The sequence below is a fragment of the Aulonocara sp. 'chitande type north' Nkhata Bay genome, linkage group LG6, assembly GCF_057382095.1.
Source record: "Aulonocara sp. 'chitande type north' Nkhata Bay isolate Kocher_YH1m ecotype deep benthic linkage group LG6, A_spYH_male_GT1.1, whole genome shotgun sequence".
NCBI classification, from domain to species: Eukaryota; Metazoa; Chordata; class Actinopteri; order Cichliformes; family Cichlidae; genus Aulonocara; species Aulonocara sp. 'chitande type north' Nkhata Bay.
In genome coordinates this window covers 17890485-17911811 of record NC_141349.1, presented here as the reverse complement: position 1 = coordinate 17911811, position 21327 = coordinate 17890485, and the positions used below count along the sequence as shown (strand labels likewise).

Sequence of the window (21327 nt, the reverse complement as noted above, 5' to 3'; positions counted from 1 at the left end):
TATATATATATGAGAATGAATGTTAAATGCCCCGTATCAAACGGGGGATCCTGCTACCTGAAGGCCTCCTATTAAATCTGCACTCTCATCTGGAGCCACACGGGAAAGCCCTTGTAAATATTGCGCTCCCTGTGGAGTTACGGATGCCGGAGCATAAAGGAGACAATGCGGAACAAACACCAAGGCTTCAAATGACAATCTCCACATTTCATTAGTGTAGAGTCCCGTGACTGTTGGGAGTTTTAAGCGAAGAGGGAGAAGGCATTTACTCCAGCTGATGTTGACACTGCTGTGTTTCTATTGTTTCGTGCTCTTGCACCACATCACACAAGATAAACACTCGCCGACAAAAACAAAGCAGTTGCCACATACTTGGATACAGTCTCAACTCTCGCAGTGAAAAGGCTTTAAAAATCACAAGAATATTAAAGATTTATTGAAATCTGATCACAAACGATTCCAGTGACTGAACAAAGAAACACACTCCCCAAATAAACCACCGGCACACACATTTTTAGATACATAAAAAGCACTTACACGTTTTACAGCATGGTTTAACCGCTCTCGTTTAGTTTGATGCTGATAAGTGACAACCTCTCCCTGCTCGGTGAAGATGATCTTTAGAACAATTTCACCGCTCTGTTTCTTTCACAGCAACAAAAAGCGGCAGCACACGTGGGTCACCGGGGGTCGTGGCACAGTGATAACCCCCCCGCCCACCTCTGATCTGTGACCCACGACTTCTCCCCTCTGCCTCTTTAACTGCCCTCCCGCTTTCAGTTCACCTCCTCCTCCATTATCTGTCCATTTCAGGTGAAGATGCCCCACAGAGGAGCCCTCTCACTCAGTCTGTGTGTACAGGTGCATTTGCCCACAGCTTCCCCTTCTTTTAAAGCCTCCAATTGCTTTTTTAAAATTCCTTGTAGAGTTAAATGATCAGGCTCTTTTTCCCCAGAGTGTTGGAGGGTGTCCTCGTCTGGCATCGAGGAAGAGGCCAAACTGTGGTTAGTGCTGTGCGGTGAGGTTGAGCAGCCTCTTGCTCAGTATGGTGTTGTGCTGTTTCAGGTACTCGATCAGATCGGCCTGTTTCTCCACCACCTCCTCCAGATTAGAGCTTCCTCTGTAACAAAAATAAGAGTTTGTAAAAGATCCTCATACAAGAATACCAGCCTTGAGGGTTATCTCAAGTATTTCTCAAACTATGCAGCAATAAAAAAAAAAAAAAAAGTGTCTACAAAATCTTCAAAAAGAGTGTGAGGGTCCAAAAATGCCGCCATCATCTCCGAGCCGAAGCTCATTTAAAATGGACTGAGGGAAAGTGGAAAGCTGTTCTGTAGTCAGACGAATTGAAATTTGAAAGTCTTTCTGCAGACAACACCAAAGAGCAGAGGGAGCATCCAGCTTGCTTCGGCGCTCAGTTCAAAAGTAAGCATCTTTTGTGTACATTAGTGTCAATGTACATTTGGAAAGCCATCATCAATGCTGAAAGGTATACACGCAGCTTTTGGGGTGACACGCGCTCCCATCCAGGTGACGTCTTACTCGTGAAAGACGTTCCATATTTGAGCAAGACAATGCTAAGCCACACACTGCATCTACTGCTACAGCATGTCTTTGTAGCAGAAGAGTCCAGGTGCTTAACTGGCCTACAGGTCAGATCTTACCCGAATAAAAAAAAAACATAATATAAAAAAATTAAAATTGGCCAGTCATTAAATGGAAAATAAGACCCAAGACTGAGCAGCTAGGATCCTGTATTAGACGAGAATGAGACAACATTCCTCTCCAGCAGCTCCTCTCCTCAGTGCCCAGATGTTTACAGACTTGTTAAAAGAAGACTGGATGCTACACATGACCCTGTCTCACATGTTTTGGTATCTGATTGTATATACACAGGTTTGGAAGCAACATATGCTACCAGCCAGGGCTTGCTTGTTTCAGTAAGAAATTAAAGTCTGCACATATTAGAGCACCTCACTCACTGAAACATTTAATTCACTATGAAACAAAACAAACAAACAAAAAGATCACAAAGGAAGCCTGTAAAACATGCACCAAGTCTCATGTTGTGCCTCATCAGGCCCACATGACTGCATCTCCAAGCACTAACATCATAAAATTGTACTTTTTACCAAAGTTATTTTGTAATCTTTACCATCTGAATGTGAGGTAAATTGTAAACCGATCACGGGAGATGCTCTTAAACTGATCCCTTTTAAAATGGAAACTCATGCTGCTATGGCTTAAAATCACATTCATTCAATTCATGTGTCTCCACAGAGGAAACTTAAATCTGAGCACCGCGACACTTCTGTGGGTGCCTGAGTGAAACTGCTGTACCTGAATCCCGTCTCAGTCGGTGCGTTGGTGACGCTGTAGGTGTGTGAAAGCTCTTCCTGGCTCACATCTGGTGCAGCGCGCTCTCTGTTGAACCGCATCACTTTAACTGGAAAAGCAAACAAAAAGCTCTTAGCCTCGCAATAAAATCATCAAACCCGAGTTTTAATGCTGCCGACTGCTTGTAAAGGCACACAGACATTATTGAGCAGTGACAGGTTTCTACCCACGATAATCACCTAGGTGAGAAACATGACACTTTTAAAAAAAAATTTAAATTGTTTTTCATCCCTCTGACTCTCCTAAACACATAGAGGCTGTTATATCCTGCAGTTAGTTCTTATGGGCTGCCATATCCTGCACTTAAACCTCTAATTCTCACACCCTAAACATGCACCTTTACTAAGGGGTGGTGCTAGCAGCAAGGTGTGTGTATGGTGGGTCCAATAGTTTACAGTAAGAGAAGCTGCAAACAAAATATGTGCTGGAGGAGTTTTTAGGGTCACAAGGCTACGGTTTGAGTACGTCTGTAAGCCTGTATGGGTGAGGCTGCGATGAAGGCCAAAGGGAGGAGCTGGCCGAGTATTGATAAGACTTGAGCGTCATTAGCCAGAAGAAATTGTCAGGGAGGTTCTAAAGAGCACTATCTTTACTTTGCTACAGTGCAGCATCTCAACATCAACACTCACACACAATCCAAAGAAATGCTACACATTCCTGCATAATGAGGCCCTAAATCTGTGTGTGTGTGCTCACAAGTAAATAAAGCAATAATAAGTAAGTATTTGTGGGAGAGATTCCTACATTCCTCAGAAATGAGGTGGAGGAGAGAAAAGCAAAAGGTATAAAGGCAAAATGTCACGATGAGCCTTTGTTTGATGCAGAAAAATCACAAACTGCTCTGAAATATTTACAATACCAGGAGAGAGAAAAAAAAATCAACCATTTTCCCAGCTCACAAAAACGCTTTCATATATTAAATTAAAAAAAAAAAAAAAAAAATTAAAAGAAAAGTTTCATACACGAAAAATGCCTTTCAAAAATATATTTTTTTTAAAAAGCAGATGTATGGACAAATGTCCCTGAAAACTTTGCAGATTTCATTTTACTTTAAATATATTTGAACATTTAGCCGTTTTAACTTACATTAATTAGAACATTTAACAACGCAAATAAATCTAAGGAAAGCATGCACTGCATGCGGCAGGAAAAATCTTATTAACATCATAAAATGATGTATTTACATTTAGTTTTAGCAGACACACTGTCAGCGCTGCAGGCATCTGCTTCAGTAAAATTCCGACTTCAACAGACAGACACAACAGGATGGATGGATTGGGCAGTGTAAAGGAAGTGATACATTTCACATGTTCTTGTTACAGACTCTCACGGCTGGACAGACAGAGCTCAGGCCTGGTCTGCTCGCATCTGAGAAGCCTCAATGACCCATCCAGGAAGGCCCATTTCCAGGTGACAACAGCAAAGCTGCAGAAGTGCTAAGAGCGAATGCGCCCAGCATGGTAGTGCGCCGGAAGTGTCGGTGCGGCGCGGCTTTGCAGACCCCACGTCTACATTGTTGTAGCTATGCACCATCAGCAGGGGGCAGTGTCAAAAATATGTCCCACAACCAGTTATGTGGGCTACTCTTGTTAAAGTTTGTGGTGTTACAACTTCTACCACGAAAAGACAAGCGTTACCACAAGAGTCTTTCTAGTGAAGCAAAGCAAAACAATGAAAACTACTGACTGAAGCCATACTTGATGCTTTTCAACAAAGCTTTGAGATTCTTAATGTTTTTGAAGGACCACATGCAAGTACATCTGCATAACAGCTTTGGTAAAGTTCCCACAATCCTCCTTCTCTTAGCCAAAGAGCATCAATGCAGCACCATGACCTAGCCACATAACAGAGAGGAACCAGCAAGAACACACTTTTGAACAGAAAGCATATAGATAACAGAGAGAAGCAGCGGTGAAGTCTTCTAGGTGTAGTATATGCTATGAAAAAACATCAAAGTCGGGCACAGAGTAGCAAAAAGTGGTTAAGAACAGCAGAGCCGAGACCCTGTGGAACTTCAAGTTCCAGACACACGAGCAGCTGCTGACTAACCGGCCAGACACAGCGGTGGCTGACGAGAAGCAGAGGAGGCCAGCTGTGACAGATGTGGTAATCCCAGCTGACAATAACATCAGAAAGAAGGAGCACGAGAAGACGGAGAAGTAGCAGGGCCTGAAGGAACCAGTGGAACAGATGGTGGACAGAGTGGAGGAATTTGGTATATTAGGCTAGGAGAACACACAACAGGTTCAACATCTGAGATGATGAGCAGTGCAGTCCTGGGAACAGCTAAGATACTGCTCTGAATCCTAAAACTCCCAGGCTTCCGGTGTAGCAATCAGTGGGTAGAAAGAAGAACGCCAGTGCTCAGTTTCCAATAACTATAGATCTTTTGCAAGTAGGTCAGCCGAGAGCATGTTTTCCCTTACGAGTAATGTTGTCTAAGAGTCTTTTCTATCAGTAAATAGATAAAGTAAGCCACAGTATTGCAAACAATGAGCACAGGGTAATTTTTCATGCAAACCGACCCACATTTACTATATATAGCGAGGTGTGTTGAATGAGGCACATTAAAAAGGCACATTAACATTTATCATTTACCTGCAGGGAAAAATATTCCAAGCATTAAACATCGATGATTATTTATCATTCATAAAATGGTGTGAGAGATTAAATATTCACTTGTAGTCTGCACTGACAGGCATCAAACAAATATATTCTAAAATAATAATAATAGTAATAATGATAAAATAATGGAGGACCTCCTGATCAAAAATGTGGTTTGAATCTTTTAAAAGTGATTCAGTCTTGTTTTACTTCTCCCCATCATGCAGTATATGGGGTTGGTGTGTGATCGGGTTATACTGCAGCTATCAGCATCAATGTGTGTGTGTCTCTGTTGTGCCCTGCAGTGCTTACACTAAGTTCTTGGTCAGCCAGAAGAGAGAGATGTAAGGTAGGCCTTTGAAGGCCGGGGCATGGCTTTGATGTGCAAGGAGGTCTATAGAGGAGAGGGTATTCATGTTAAAATGAGAGAGGTCGAAACATACAGAAAACCTTCAAAGACACACACACGAGCACAGACACATACCCACACACGCAATCACAATCAGGCACGCACTTCAAAGACAAGTTGAACGAGGACTTTATGGCTGCAGGCATTACATCTCTCTCTGAGAAAAAGAAGAAAAAGAGTTTGCTTTTTTCATTTTCTTTTTCACGACCTCACTGGTGCCACCTTGACTCTCTCCGATCTGTCAGGGTGCCTGTTTGTGCTCGGTTCGTGCTGTGAGGCATCGTTCTGATTGTGCTATGCCTGACTGCACTGATCTGAGCAGGAATGCAACCGGTGACCAGGGACACCCCCCACCACACACAAACACACTGAAAAACCAGCACTGTAAACACAGGGACAATGTGCATGGGTCTCCCATGGGTGAAGAGGGTGAAGGGGGTGAGGGCTACTCTTTGGCTAGGTTAAATCCTAATGCCTCTAATCTTTTCTCTGTGGCTCTTCGGTATCTTCATCTCACATCTGTGCCCCTCAGCTGCCAAACACAACTTTAATATGGATTTCCTTTCATCACATGATTCTTCAATATCAGCATCCTCTGATTTAGCATCTTTAACAGGAGTTTTCACTCAGAGGGAGGCAGGACTTCTCACACACACACACACACACCCACACACACACACACACACCAAAATACTGTTAACTGCCGATTACGACAATATCGCATCGTGGTATTTTTGAAGACAACAAATTGCAATTCACACAATTGATTAAAAAAACAGATCTTTGTCATATGTTGCTGCGATCTTCACCCTCTGACACTTTGGATAAGCCTCAGTTCCTCTAATCTGGATAAGCAGTTAAAAGAAACGGGTGGATGGATGTAGCGGTTGCGTTTGTTAGGGGTTAAGATGCCAACCATAAGCCACAACGTCTCCAGATCACTAGCACCTGGGGGGGCTTTAGTCACATCTCTCTCATTCATTTCCTGTGGTTCCTCCCCGTTCTTCAACAAAGGCAGAAAAACAAATCTGTATAACCCCGATAACTTGCCAAATGAAACCAGATACCTTTTTAGTGCCTTATTTACTAAAAACAAAACAAACAAAAAATGTCTTTCCTTCTTTAAGACTTCTATTCTTCTCAGACACGTCATGAATGAGTGAACCACATAAGAAGATTTTAAATCAGTGAACTACTTCATAAAATCAAAAAATTAAGAATTGCTTTGGGTGCGTCTGCTTTTGATTCCTTTCCCCTGAACTAAAGTTTGACTTCCTGCTACCACACAGTTTAGTTTGATGTGCCTCAAATGGAAAACTGGGAAGAATTTCAAGAATTTCTGGAGATTTATATTAAAATAAGGCGTTGACTTAATTTACAGCTGTGCACGTACGCGGTGTATAGCTTCATCTTATAAAATACTTACGTACAATTAAATGAAGTAAATCTGAGTCTCTGTCCTGTAAAACCATCTGAACACAGCAGTGTCTTCTACTATACCCGGTCCTCCTGTATGAAAACTGATTTGGTTTTAGGCATGCACGGCATCACCTGCTTATTTCACTGCATGTGTGGAAAGCATGCATTTAATGCATTTCATGGCTAGATTATGGTTCTGTGCTTTTTATTTTTTGCCTTTTTAAAAATGCATCACACTGTTTGCAAGTCTGATTCTAAAGGCTGTTTCTACATAAAAAGCAAACTTTTAGCTAACCTGACATTAAAAAAACAAACAAAAAAAAAAAAAAAAACCAGATGATAAAAAATTTTGTAGATTAGTTTGGTTTCACCATCCTAATGAACAATTAGTTTTATACTACAAAAAGCAGCGTCACAGTGAGGGACCTTTCCGTTAATAGCCGCTGCTTCGAGCCAACAAGCTACCAAAGCTACTTAATCTGAAATGTGTATCACAGGGTTAAATAACAATAGCTAAATTTAACCAGTTTGTTCTTGAGGGTTAAGGCAAAGGAAACGCACACAGTGGACACACAGACAGTGTTCAAAGTCTGCAAACACCGTGCTGAATCTGAAGCAAAGAATCAGCAGATCAGCAGAGAGGAGGAGGGTGGACAGAGAGTTGAATGGTTGATTGTCATGCTGTCGAGTCTGAAAAGGGCAGGGCAGGTATTGTAATGCAAACGCACTAAGACACAGTGTGGGGGTAGTGTGTGTGTAATGTAATCTACAGGGTGTGCCTCTCAATATAAAAAACAGCTGATGTTAGAGCTGCTATCTAATAAGTAATGCTGCAGCACAAAAAACACACTCTTATTATGAACTAGTGATTGAGAACCAACAGTAAAAAAGTGTTATTACATTAAACTCTACAAGCTGTATGGAAGCCAGTGAATGTGGTAGAGATAAAGTCCCAAACGTCTCTGGAGGTCTTATATCAGCTGTTTTTTTTTTTAATCTGAGAAAAAACATCAAAAAAACCAAAACAAAATAAACTGATATTCGGTATTTAGTCAAGAGTTGTTTTCACAATGAAACTCTGGAAAATATCTGGAAAAACCTGGTCTGTGCATTATCTTACATGTGGCAGACACAGGACACCCACTTGCTCGCTCGCGATAGACTCTCTGGACAATTACTTGCTCTATTCCCACAAGGATTCAGTCAAACATTACACAGACTTTACTAGAAAGCAGGCAGGTTACAGACTGTTTAATGTCTGCCCCGACTGATTAGGGCAAAAAATGTCTTTAAAAAAAATAAAAAAGGTTTAGGGGCTGTAGTGCATGAGTGAAAACAGCTTTCGTTCATTGCCAGGTGACTTTTTAGGAAAGAGAAGAAAATGTCTTTAACAGTTAAAAAAAAAAAAAAAAAAAGGAAAAAAAAGAAAAAAGAAGAATGATTAAGCTAAGCATGGACTTCCTGTTTATTTTTCCATGTGCTGCCTTTTTGCAGCTAATATACAATACGGGATGCTGTGTAATAATAATAATAATAATAATGACGATGATGAATGTAATAACAGAATTCACTGGTATTGTATATCCGTTTTTAATGCAGTGCTGGCTGAGGGCCTGAAGCTCACAGGCATCCAGTAGTGACTTTAAGTCTTGTTCCTTTCTACAGAGAGATTTCCCCAGATTCTTAATGTACTCCAAATGAGATATAGCCATTCAGGGAACATTATTTTTTAAAATTTTCCACAATTTATAGATGCTGTTTTTGTGCAGATCAGTGAAACTCTGCTTTTCCAGTATGCTCATTTTTATACTAAAGTCACTAACCTGTTGCCAGTTAACCTGATTAGTTGAAAATGTTTTTGCAGCTGTTTCATTTTAGCACCACTTACTTTTCCAACCTTTTGCTCTCCCGGTCCCAACTTTTTTGAGACGTGTTGCCGCTGAAGAAATTCAAAGTGAGCTGAGATTTTTTAAGAATATTAAAACATCTCATTTTAAACATTTCATTCATCTTCAGTGTTCTATTGTGAATAAAATATTGGTGTATGAAGTTGAAAATGATTGCATTCTGTCTTTATTCACACACGTCCCAAACCACACCCAGACTTAAGTTTGACCACAACGAGTTTATCTGATCTGTACGTAAAGGAACTTATATTTCAGTTTCTTCTTCATAAAGAATTTTAAAACTGTATATTTTGTCTATACCTACCCTTTTTCAAATGTATATTTGATTTTTAAAATGGTTTATTACTCTACAACTTCAAGGTTAAACTATTTAGATGTGACAGGGAAGGTAGGAAAAAACAAGTACATGTGCAGACTAATTGGTTAGCAACAAGGAGCTCGAGTTTCATCTTTCAAAAAATAATTGTCTTGGTGTTTCAGAATGTAAGCCTGAGTATTTGATGTTAAAGGTCTATATACATTATTTTAGAAACCTTAAATTTGTCTGCAGTCCTACAAAAGGGTCAATCTTAAATCCCCGATTGAGATTCTTTTACTCAACATTAAAATAAGATCACTTTACCTATGTAATACAGCAGGTATGGCAATGTCAACAAGACCTCAAATCCCAGAATACTGAGCAGCACGTAGACGTGTACAGTCTGTGGTAATCTCGCAGCCAGAAGAGTCATAAGCAGAGCGTTTCCTGTTCACACACACAGAAATATAAACACTTACTTTTGTTTTAGGATTACTGCCACCTTGTGGATAACACTGCCCATTACAGATTCATTCACTGTATCCTCATGAAAAGTTGTACCTGCAGAGTGTATGATGAACGGCACCTGTTTCAGCCTCTGCATTTGTCTGTAAAACCGCAGGTATCCTCTGCTCCGAGCACGACTGTGGTGGTGATGCACGCAGCCTGTGAACACCAGCACCAGAATCCATAAACACGACTTTGCGAACACGATGACGCTGTCGCCTTGGACTCTCCCCAAAATACTCTTACACACTTCCTCTTGGCCGAATTTTAATACACACAGCACTGCCACGCAGACAGACAACACAACATAAACCACCTGAAAAGAACAAGAGAGTAGAGGATTTGAGACTTACTGGTATTTAATGACTTGGTGAACACTGCGTATGTGCAAATGTGTGCATATCATACATTCAGCAGAGTCAGCAGGATGGCATGGCAGTGTGTTGGCACAGTCTGAAACTCTCTCCTGATGGCAGAGTGGAGGGCATCCGCAGAGATCAGGGGCCCATCCACCAAAGGCTCTTCCTCTATGCTTCGTGTCATATCTGCGGAGGAGCCTGCCTGCTAAAACAAACACACATGCTTTATGCAACTGCCGCCAGGTCGCTTATAAGTACCTTAAATTCATTAAGTACGATCAGATCCTTGAGTTTGAGTTGATTTAGCAGCTGTTTACAGGAAGAAGCAGCAAATTTAAACGGTTTTTATCTCAAATTCACTATGGGCTTTTGGGTCTGATAGAAGTAATAAGTGGTGACTGAAAACAATGACTTCCCAAACTTACCCAGAAGCAGGTCTGCAATTAATTTGAGAGCAGACCAAGCAGGTCTGGCTTTAAGGTTTGTGTGCACTTCGAAAATGTATGCAAAACTAACGAGTATTTAAGGCTAGTCAGTCAAGGTTTAGGCACTTAGAAGCGTAAAGACAACTTATGGTGTGCTTACTCCACACCACTTGTGCTGGCTACTAAAAGAAAAAAAGAAGCTAATATAGGGTTTCAGTTCTTAATCTCGGTTCAATATCGGCACTGAAAATAAGGGAAATGAGCACATATTCATGAGTTAAAGAACTCGGTAGAGATATATAGAGCAAACATTTACTAGTTAATTATTTCCAAAACAAACCTGCTGCGGAACAAGAGAAGCAGAGTCGCAGCTAATTCACGTCTCATCGTGTTGTTTTTAGCCGACAGCTTCAACTAGCCAGCTAGCTCACAAGCTAACTTCCGCGTGCAGTTAAACATCAATATAAGGAAACAAGCGCGCTGTTGACGTGGCAATCAATTTAATGTGGATTGAAAGGTACGTACTGCATAAAGCGAGGGTCCCTTTGGGTCCATCTGTCCGGACGTTCAGCGTTTTTAAAATAACAACAACAAACTACATTGGCTTACAATTTATTTGCCAGATAGGTCAGGTGAATATTAGTAAACTTCCGGTCCTTCCTTTTTTGGCGCCGTTTTCTGGCTACTTGCTCAATAGTTCCGTTTTTTTTTTAATTTTAAAACCGAAAAATAATTACATCAAAATGACTTCAGATTGCGGTAAAGCCAAAACCGGACCGGATATGAAAAAAAGTTTACTGGTGTAAAAACCAGTTAGTTTTTTAAAGGCTCATTGAAAAGAGTTTTAAGCCTCAAACAAACTCATCCATCTACGAGGTGAACTATGAACAAAAAACTTGTGATCTGAATTTCTAAAGTGGGAAATGAAAAAAAGGCGAAGGTTTTAAGGGTGAAGAAATGACTCATCCTTCACACTACACTACTCATAATGTACTACAAAACCCGGATTACAATGCCAAGAGCTTACGTAGTGCTGTCTCAGAACATTTTATATATATTTTGTTATTTTTGTTTGTTTCTGTGTGTGTAATAAAATATAATACGACCTTCCTGAAACATTTGAACATTTCCATGGTAACAGCGAACAGCACCAATCAGAGACCTCGCTGGAATTTAGGCTTCTGGGTAAAGTAGTTTTCCCGCGATATCGAAAAACAAAACTGTTATTTGCTAAAATAACGCTGAGATCGCAGAGTTTCGAAGGGAGCACATACCGTCGTTTAACAGCGTCGAAGCTCGTAGTAAGTGTACTTGGCATGGCTATAACATTACAGCTCATAATCAAAATCGTTTATGTTGATGTCAGCATGAAAGTAAATTTAAATAAAGAAACAGATAGCATCCCATTTAAAACATTTTATTGATAAACATACAGTTACTATAAAAGACAATGAACTGTGCTCTATTCCTCTGAGAGATGAAGAAGCTGTCAGGTTTCCAGATTGAGGCGAGACAAGAGAGGATAGGACAGTTCAGATTATTCTCTGGGGAGGCAACGCTTGTGATACAGAGGCAAATGAGGAGAGATTTTAGGACACTGTGGATTACCTTAAGAAGATATTAAAACAGGGAAGCAGCAAGTAACATTATGTCATTGGTTTAGTTCACTGGAGGCGATGGAAGAGGACAGCAGGTGATTAGGAGAGGCTGATCCATTTAACATTTATTTTTTGCTGGTATGGAACTGTGCATTAAGTCAAATCACACACTGCATTCACACACACACACACACACACACACACACACACACACACACACACACACACACACACACACTATGTGCCAAGACCTTTAGGTCTGTATGAGTGTGAAATACTCCTGCACACTCCACTCGCCTTCGCATTCATTACATAAGGCACTGATTCAGGTGCAGTCTGTGAGAAGAAACAATGGCTAAAACATCCTAAAGGGAAATTATTTAAAATTCAAAGAACAAGCATTATTACTTAACAACATGCATTCTCATTCCTGTAAAATGACTTATAGAAGAAAATCAAAAACAAAATCATCAGAATGATGTACGACAAACACAAGGATAGGTAAGAAAATAACAACTCACTATCCATCTGAGCAATACTCACAAAAACTTATATATATATGTTATTTTTATCCATGCAAAACTGTAAACACAAAACCCAAAAATAAAGGAGAAGGTATGAGTAAGGCATTATAATGGTCAAGCTACTTCAGGTTATCCAACCTGAACCCCTTTTGCATCACACTCAAGAGAGTGGAGTCACATGATCAATGCAGAAGCAGGAGTTAATGAGTCAAGATTTGGGAGGCCGATGTGTTACAGACAGTAGTGTTCAGCTCTTGGAGTAAGATCCCTATTGAATGTCTTGTATGGATGTGCAAACGCCTAAACAAACTGGTTTTTTGATTACATCCATGCTACACATACTAAAAACAAGTGTATACACGTGTACGGTTAAGAAGTATAGCGATAGTCCTGCAAGTCCATGTAGTTGAGACTTTTGACCCACGTGGATTCAGACTCCTCGTTGTGAACATCCACGTGAGCTGTTGTGCATTCAAGGAGGAAAAAAGATGATGACTTGTAGCGTCAAGACTGTTTCAGTGTGATTCAGGGTTTTAGAAGAGTTCTCCACCCAATCACAGAGGGTCCAGCTCCAAAACAGTGGTCATCATAGTGTGGTGGGCTGACCTCGGCCTGCAAACAGAAACAGACATTAACAGTCATATAATAAGTTTACACTGAAATGGTTTGTACTATCTAAAATGTTTGGTATGTGAGATAAAGACAGAAACGATGTCTGTATATACTCATACTATAGAAGTTACTCAGACACCACAGACATTACAAAAATCCGATAAACAAAAAAAAGATGTTAGCAGTCAAAAAGCTGAAGTCAAAATGGAGCCCACAAACCAACGGGTGACATCACACAGGCTAGGTATGTGTTTTGTATGTCATCTGTGTGCAGGACAGGATGCAGTCCCTCTGTGCTGGTTTGTGTGGGTGTGCGTGTCTTCTCACCCCGAGATGCAATGTAGCACTCGTGGCAGCTCAGCATTCCCTTACGAATCCGTACGTCAGTCCCTGCAGTGGCGTCACCAAGCTGTACACCACACAGTCCACACTGCGTTTGGAAATACGGCAATTAACATTATGTACACACAGGACTGTCTTCATGTTGAAAACGCTCATTTTTACTCCTGTTGTGCATCAATTTTTTATGTGTTCTCTTCCTTGGACATAATTGTGATATAAACTCACCCACTTTATTATGTATACCTAACAGATCGGACCCCCTTGCCCACCCCTTATTTTTCCTTTCAGAAATGCTTCTTAAGCCATCAGTTGTCATAGATTCAACAAGGTGCTGGAAACATTCATCAGAGTATCACACAGTTGCTGCAGATTTTTCAGCTGTACAAATTTTGCAAATGTTTCTCTCATTGAAATTGTCACACCACTTTGGCAAGGTGCTCTGTTGTATTGAGATCTGGTGGCTGTGGAGGCCACTTGAGTACAGTGAACTCACTGTCGTGTTAAATGACCAGTTTGAGAGTATTTGAGCTTTGTGATTCGGTGTGTGATCCTGCTGGAAGTAGCCAACAGAAGATGGGTGCACTGTGGCCATAAAAGAATGGAGATGGTCAGCAAAAATTGTCAGGTAGGCAGTGAAGATGAGATGATGCTCAGTTTGAGGTTATCTCAGCTTTGGGATATGGTGTGCTACTCTAGTCATTAAAGACTGGTACACTGTGGTCATAAAGAGATGGACATAGTCAGCAACAATACTGAGCAACAATATTTAGATAGTTTGTGATGTTGAAATGATACTCAGTTGGCACTAAGGGGCTCAAAGTGTGCCAAGAAAATATCCCCCGCATCACTACACAACCCAGCAGGATAGATTCATGCTTTCATGTCTTAATGTTGCAGCAGATATCGAGACTCATAAAACCAGGAAATGTTTTTCCAGTTTTCAAATGTCCAATTATGACTAAAAGAGCAAATTGTGTCTAAGGTTTCTTAGCTGACAGGAGTGGCTCTGGAGTGGTCTTTTGCTTCCAATCAGACATGTTGTGCCTTCAGACATGCTCTTTTTCATACTTGGTTGTAACAAGTGGTTATTTGAGTTAGTGTTGGCTACCAGGCCACCTTCAAAGCCACGCAAACTACATTCTTCCACATTCTGATGCTCACTTTGAACATAAGCAGGCCATCTTGACCATGTCTACACTGAGCGGCTGCCATGGGACTGGTTGAATAGGTATTCGTTTTTAGAAGCAGGTGAACAGGTGTACCTAATAAAGTGGCTGGTGGGTGTAGATGTGCTCAGGTGATCTCTGCGTATCTGCTTCGATATGGAGGAAAAATAAAATCATCTAATTAATCTGCATGAGCGTGCTAACCTTGAAACAGTGCATGTGGAAAAACAGTCCCAGCGTATCTATGATCATAGCAGCGCCTTTTCCCAGAGGCTGAGAACAACCAGTGCACAGTCTCTTTCCACTAACACACCTACACAAAAAAGAGAGCAGGGGAACAGTTAGTCAGATACAAACTCTGCTTTCCCCACATTAATGGATCTTCAATCTGCTGATCTGTGGTAATATTTCAGGTATTCATTGGTGCATATGTGTGCTAGCATCATCACCTGCTGGGTGAGGGAGGCTGAGGCTTTGGAGAGGAGGACTGTTGTTCACTTGTAACACCATCATGAGATCCAGATCTGAGGTTAAAAAAAGAAAAATATTCACATACACAGCTGAAAGATATGTGCCATGCTAGCACCCCCCCCCCCCCCCAAAAAACAAACAAACAAAAACAAACAAACAAACAAACAAACAAACAAAAACAAACAAATAAACAAACAAAAGAAACAACTTAAATCTTCTGACAATTGAATATTAACACCAGACAGGAGAGGTTGCCATTTTATCACAGGGCTCTCCAGAGAGAGCGAAAGTGCGAACTGCTGCTGCCAGAATTCAATCCAATAAGTAAAACAACTGTATAAAATAACACAAGGGTGTAGATACAGGCATATACAGCCACCTGGTGTACCTTTTAACAACCTGTCCCTGGTTCAGCTGAGTATTGCGGTCCAGAGAGGCTGTTTTCCACAATTCCTGTTTCTTTGAAGGTTCAACATCAGCCCCAGAATCTATAAAAATGAATAACATAGTATGATAAACTCTAAAGAATGCTTTACTGTTCTCATTATAAACGTTGTCCTTTGGAGGCTAAAGCTTCTTTGATCCAACTTCTTCAGATGTTTGGTTTTTCCCTCGCTTTGTCGGTCCAGAAATGTAAGTACTTCATGCTCACCCTGGAAGAAATGCAGCTTTGATGCATGCTGATCTTCATTCCCTGTAGAGATTTTTTGGCCATTGTGCTGCAGAGGAACATTTTTTCCCTTTGTGTTGTCGTTTTCTGTACCAGGTGAGGTTGTCGCCGTCTGTCCTGACACCTGGTTTAACAGGCCGGTAGGATTGAGGGGTGTGACGGTCTCCTCTAGAATCCGTCTTTCCTGGAAGAAGCACAGAGAAAACAAAAAATCAAAGATGAAAAATAGGACGTGCAGAACCAGCACACATAGTTGTTTTTTTTTTTAGCTTAAAGTGAGTCTGTCTAGATGTTTGCACCTCTTCATTGTGCTTCCTCTCCTCCTCTTCCACCTCGAGCTGTGCTTTCTCCCATTCCTTCATCAGCTTCTCTTGCTCTCGCTGGTATTGCTCCTGAAGTGAAACACGTTCATGTTAATTTCTGAATGCTCAGAAAACACATGTGACACACACACACACACAACATTTACACACGTGTCCATTACATCGCGTGCAGTCTGTTTTCTGCAAGGCATTCGTGCACATACACATCATTACACTGCAGTACCTTTAAGAGGCGCTCCTGCTCCTGTTGCCACCTTTCCAAGCGCTTACGCTCCTCATTGGGGTCCCAGACCCAGTGATTAACACGTTTAGCCAAGTTCAACATGGGGGTCTCAATCTACCCAGACCCGACCAACAACCACAGACACACACATGTATACCCACCAAAAGGACAGAAAGAGAGGAAAGGTGAGAGGACAAGTCTGACTACAGCGACTACAGTGACCACTGGAGACGAGGGGTCAGGACAGGATCATATTAAAGAATGAAGGAGAAACAGAAAGGAGGAGCTGGAGCTGCTCAGAGATACTCACGGTCACACTGCTCTCCTCAAGTCCTTCTGTGGAACGAGACAGACGCAAGCAGAATATTAGAGAAATGAAACGGGACGGCTACGCTGTGAAGGATTTGTTTGAAATGCAGTTTTACCCGAGACGGTGGGAGAATATTCTTCCATGCTGCTGGGTGTGGAAGATGGTTGAGTATTTTTTTCATCCTCTGGTTTCTCAAACAAGCCAGTGGTCTCAACCTGTGGATATGTGGGGTGAATATTAAACTATATTTATAAACTATCCAGTGGTAATAAAAAGGCAGGAAAAATAATTAATGAAAACTTAATTAACCCTGCTTGAGTGGCTTTGCATGATTCATAGTTTTAAATACTTATTTCTCTCATACTGGGCCTTGTGCAACTTTCTATAATGACCAATACAATTTTTTTGAAAGACCTTCAGAAACCGTGGAGAACTATTGCTCAAGACTCTGATGAATTTTCTCTTTACACCCTATGCAGCTGCTGTCTTACGTTAATGTAATTGTTCAATAATGTGATCTTCTTTAAACTATACTTTTGCTTTACAAGGGAGATCCATCACTGGAAGAAATGACTGTAGCAGAATGACAGCTTTTGTGTGGTACTTTTGCTAAATGGGACAAATAGGAAGCATCTTTTAATATGTCACTTGTAGCATTACCTCTCCGTCGTTTTGGGTGTCTGTGTGAAGCGGCTCCACAACCTTCTGCGTAAGCTCTGTCACAATAGTTGTTGTGATGATACAGTTTCGACCTTCGATCAGGGAGCTGATGGCAGAGCCTGAAGACGGCGTTGACTTCTCCGTCTCCGTAGGCTGCTGCTCTGCAGTCTCGGCACTTTTAACAGCCTCCACAGGTGGAGCATCTTTCTCCGCCTCTTTGGATAAAACATCTTTGGTCTCCTGTGGTGAGTGCTGAGGGGAGGTAGGTGGAGTGGAAACAGTTAGCTCCTCCGTCTCCTCTCCATTCACTCGTACCAACCCGTCCTTTTGAGAGGAAAGCAGAGAAAGGCGATGAGTAACTATAGCCAACCTATTTGGCATTTACTAAAACTGTACAAACTTTAACCCTGTAAAGCCTAAATCATGTTCACCAACTGTCAGAAAGTTCAATTTTTTAACTGGAGTGCTTATTGAACCTTCTGACAAGTTTCAATTTGTATCATTTTTGCAACCTTTGCTTTAGGGCTCAAAAACCCATGTATTGAATATGACACATTTGGTGCTGCAGGGTTTAAGAAATGGTTTATAAAACTTATAATGTAGTTAAAAGCATATGTAAGGGCTAGTGTGTTCATCAAGACACATTATTCGTTAATAATAAAAAATTGCTGCTTATAATGATCTGTTTTTACACAAGACTCCAATTATTGTATGACAGGAAAAGTCATACAGTTGTTGACACTGATGGGGCTTTTGTGTTGTTTCTCAGTTTTGGATTCTTGTTTAATATTATTGAGATTTGTTTCTGTTTTGTTATCAATGCTGTTCTGCTGCTTGTGAAGTTTTTGATTCTTGCGTTTATCGAGCTTTTGGTCCTTGTCTTGCTTCTGTTATTGACGACTCCTCAGTGTTCTCCTGCCTTTGACTCCCTCAGCCATGTCTATGCGTGCAAACACTTTCATCTACTTGTTTTTTGTTATGTGTCTCTTGTGTTTACCTCCTGTTTTCACATGTTGTTTCTGCCTGCTTTCTGCCCACACCTGTGTCCCGTTCCCTCCTGTCATTTCCCTCTGTTCACCTGTTTGTCTCTGTAGTCTGACTGCCTGCTGCCTCTGTTCCCTTTCCCTACTTTTCAATTATTTTGGGGGGCTTGTACATTTTTCATTTCACCTTTTCTTGCTTAATAAAAAATGTAAAAAGCTCAGCTTTAGTTTTCACATTTTGCTTCCCATGTCTGCTGCTGGGTCCACTTTTGTTTTCATTCTTCCCGAAACTGATATTTGCTTACACTTGCATTGCAATGTCTAATCTAAGCATTAACCATTTAGCCATGTGAAGGCTTTAATTACTAATGGCAAAATTTAGTGTTATTTACATGTAAACAAACATTAGGACTACAGGGATATTTTACCTAGACTATATGGATGGGAAAATACATACAGTTTTACATTTTCATTAGTGTTTAAATCTTCATAATGAATACTTTAAAAAATAATACTAATAAAAAAGTCGCCCATGATATTTTTTTCATGAAGAGTATTACAAAAGGTTTTGATGAGCAAGAGGAAAATAATAAAACTTTAAAAACATTAAAAGCTACAAACAACACAGGTACCAGCTATCAGTCAATCCTGATGGATCTGAGTCATTACCTTAATAGGTTTGTGCCCAGGGAGGACGGCCCCAGGCTGGCAGTAGGGTTTGGCTGCCAGCAGGGGGATGGGCCTGGAGGACACAGATGGTGGGGAGGGGAGAGCGTTTGCCGACTGTGTGGGGTGAGGCTGCCCTTGCGCACTCTGAGGTGAAGTGTGTTTTGTCTGAGGCTGTGGATCTCCTGTGATCGCAGCCTGTTGCGCAGTTGGAGACTCCATTAGTTGGGTCTGGGGTTCATTAAACTCCAGAGACTGAGGTGACACACTCAGTGAGTCTGTGACTGTGGACAGAGGACTGGTTGGACTGTTTGGTGTTAGAGGGCTGGTGGCTAATTTTTCTTGCTGATCTGATGTGTCTGTCTCTATCTCTTCAGGTTTCATGTGCTCCTGATTTGTAACTACATGTGATTCTGGTTGGCGCAGAGCCTCTGACATCTCAGCGTTATTAACAGGTGATTCTGGCTTCTGCTCTTTGTCCAGCTCATTTAGTTCGTTTTTGGGTGTGGAGGTGGATCTGGGTAGTTTTAGGGTGTCCAGTACTGCATCACTGATGGTGAAGCGGAGAGCATAGCGCTGCAAAACCAAGGCTGCCTCCTCTGGAGTCGCTGCGCTTCTGTAGGCTTCACACAGATCTGCTTCTCTGCGCTCCCTAAAAAGAGCAGCAACACAAAGCATTTGTCCAAAGGTAGAAATACTGTCACGACACTAAATAAAGTATGTTTGTAAGGAAAGCAAGAAAAATGGTCTCTGTATAATCCTTACTTCTCCTCCACGATCTCTTTATAAGTCTTAATGCTCTTCCTCTTATTGCCGTCACGTCCCTCCCCCTTCATCCTCTTTTCTATTCTCTTCCTCTCCTCCTCCTTTCTGATTAGATCCTGTGACGCGCTGCGGCGGCGATTCTTCCAGCGAGCCAGGTCCTGTCACAAGTTCACATCATTAATATGTGGTTCTTATTTTCCCAATGCACCCTAAATGCTTCCTCACATCACTCACATCTTGCCAGTGGTCCTCATCCTCCAGAAAGTTGTTGTACTGCTCATGCATGTGTTCATGTCGCGATTGGCTCAGCGACGGTAAGTGTCCCACCTCTTCCTCGTTAAGCATGTCACCCATACTTACACTCCTAGAAAAACAAAGGCTATAGTTTTACTTTAGATAAATCCCTTAAACGCCACAGTTAATCATTTTGCCTGATTTGGCTCTGGAAAACCCCTCCAGCAAGTTTAATCTATTATTTGCATTTAGTGACATCAACGTGTGTATAACACAGAGCCTAAAATAACACCCAAGCACTAGTCTAAAACAACACATAGTCCATGATAAAAAAAAAAAAAGCAGCAAAAACAGGAAAAAAAGTCTTGAAAATAAATGCAACTGCAATTTTTTTTCTATAAATATACACAAACACGGAGAAAGACATGCACAACCAACAACTGTCCACTAAGAATACAAAATGCCCTCCTTAACTTTCTTTGCTACTTTGATAGAAGTTAGAAATAAATGTTTTGAGTTTTTTGGGTTTTTTTTTTAAAACATTGTTCACAAGGTAACAACCTTTCTTTTTAAAGTCTGGATAATGTCCATACGTCCTATCCTGGATCTGGGTTCTTTTGGTTCAAGGATGAATATATTATTTATACATGAAAAAAAAAAACAAATACAGCATGATAGAAAAAATATAATAAAATCAATCTTTCTGTATATTAGTTGTGTATGTGTTGCCCGTGTCTCAACACAGTAACACTAGCAAAGACATGTTACTGCTTCTGCAAACTAATCACGAACCAGCTAATAAACTGAGCAAACACAACCACAGACTGTATATAAAAGATGGACATGGCTTCTAGGTTTAAAACCTGCACTCCTGTTAACACCAGCAGGGGGCGACTCCTGTGGATGGAAAAAGAGGCTTCCAGTTGTACACGGTAAAATAGAAAACGCCTGTGCTTCGTTTCTTCGTGACCCTTCCTGATGAATTTATGGGCTCACTTCCTGGTTTCAAGTGTGTTATGGTCCTCGGTAGACGGAGAAGCTGGTATAAACCCAGCTTCTCAGCTAGATCCACTTCTTCCTCATTGAGTACAGTTTTGAAACATCAAGATAGTGTTTGACAAAAATGCTCATCTCCAAGCATATGAGACTTACTAACTAACCATACTAACCAGTAAGTGTGGCACAGTGGCTGTGTCCATCTTTTACATACAGTCTATGAACATAAGATAAGAAACACAGTCATTCAACTTTGCAATGTAGTACAATCCGATGAAGGAGTCTATGTTGATGTGTAGTTTCATATGTAAAAGCAATCAATGGAAACCAAAAGCCTGACGCTATTGATGAATTAAAATGTATCAAAGCACATTATTGTAAGCATATTTTTGGATTCTACTCATGAATTGTGGCATGTGTAGTGTGTCCATATTGTTATCATGCAGGTGCTCATCCAGA

The 21327-nt window shown here is 41.0% G+C and overlaps 2 protein-coding genes across 10 annotated transcripts in view; both read right to left on the bottom strand.

Annotated features, from left to right (window-relative positions):
* Positions 1 to 414: 414 nt before the first annotated feature.
* Positions 415 to 11493, bottom strand: tmem192 (transmembrane protein 192). Of its 6 annotated transcripts, XR_015129869.1 has the most exons (7): positions 10851 to 11420; positions 9950 to 10105; positions 9596 to 9857; positions 9359 to 9481; positions 5314 to 5395; positions 2341 to 2446; positions 1106 to 1120 (listed from the first exon to the last, which is right to left on the bottom strand). XR_015129869.1 is itself a non-coding variant. In XM_086295349.1 (6 exons), the coding sequence occupies exons 1-6, from the start codon at positions 11456 to 11458 to the stop codon at positions 1006 to 1008; spliced, it is 786 nt and encodes a 261-aa protein (XP_086151475.1). In that variant the 5' UTR covers positions 11459 to 11493; the 3' UTR covers positions 415 to 1005. The 6 variants fall into 6 exon arrangements, 5 of the variants coding, with proteins under 5 accessions (XP_086151475.1, XP_086151473.1, XP_086151474.1 ...); XM_086295349.1 differs by lacking the exons at positions 5314 to 5395; positions 10851 to 11420 and adding an exon at positions 11432 to 11493 and having other exon boundaries at positions 415 to 1120; positions 9950 to 10102; XM_086295347.1 differs by lacking the exon at positions 5314 to 5395 and having other exon boundaries at positions 415 to 1120; positions 10851 to 11416.
* A 235-nt stretch (positions 11494 to 11728) lies between these two features.
* LOC147327614 (uncharacterized) overlaps positions 11729 to 21327 on the bottom strand; it is a 31549-nt gene continuing 21950 nt past the window's right edge. For 3 of the 4 annotated variants that reach the window (XM_086295342.1, XM_086295343.1, XM_086295345.1), the window contains 14 exons: positions 19873 to 20002; positions 19639 to 19796; positions 18877 to 19525; positions 17225 to 17548; positions 16680 to 16779; positions 16565 to 16590; positions 16255 to 16368; positions 16008 to 16100; positions 15691 to 15892; positions 15427 to 15526; positions 15017 to 15091; positions 14772 to 14880; positions 13387 to 13489; positions 11729 to 13059 (listed from right to left, as the gene is read on the bottom strand). In XM_086295342.1, coding sequence (XP_086151468.1) covers positions 13034 to 13059; positions 13387 to 13489; positions 14772 to 14880; positions 15017 to 15091; positions 15427 to 15526; positions 15691 to 15892; positions 16008 to 16100; positions 16255 to 16368; positions 16565 to 16590; positions 16680 to 16779; positions 17225 to 17548; positions 18877 to 19525; positions 19639 to 19796; positions 19873 to 20002 — 2209 coding nt within the window. In that variant the 3' untranslated portion in view covers positions 11729 to 13033. The remainder of the gene's footprint in view (positions 13060 to 13386; positions 13490 to 14771; positions 14881 to 15016; positions 15092 to 15426; positions 15527 to 15690; positions 15893 to 16007; positions 16101 to 16254; positions 16369 to 16564; positions 16591 to 16679; positions 16780 to 17224; positions 17549 to 18876; positions 19526 to 19638; positions 19797 to 19872; positions 20003 to 21327) is intronic. The other variant, XM_086295344.1, reaches the window with a different exon arrangement.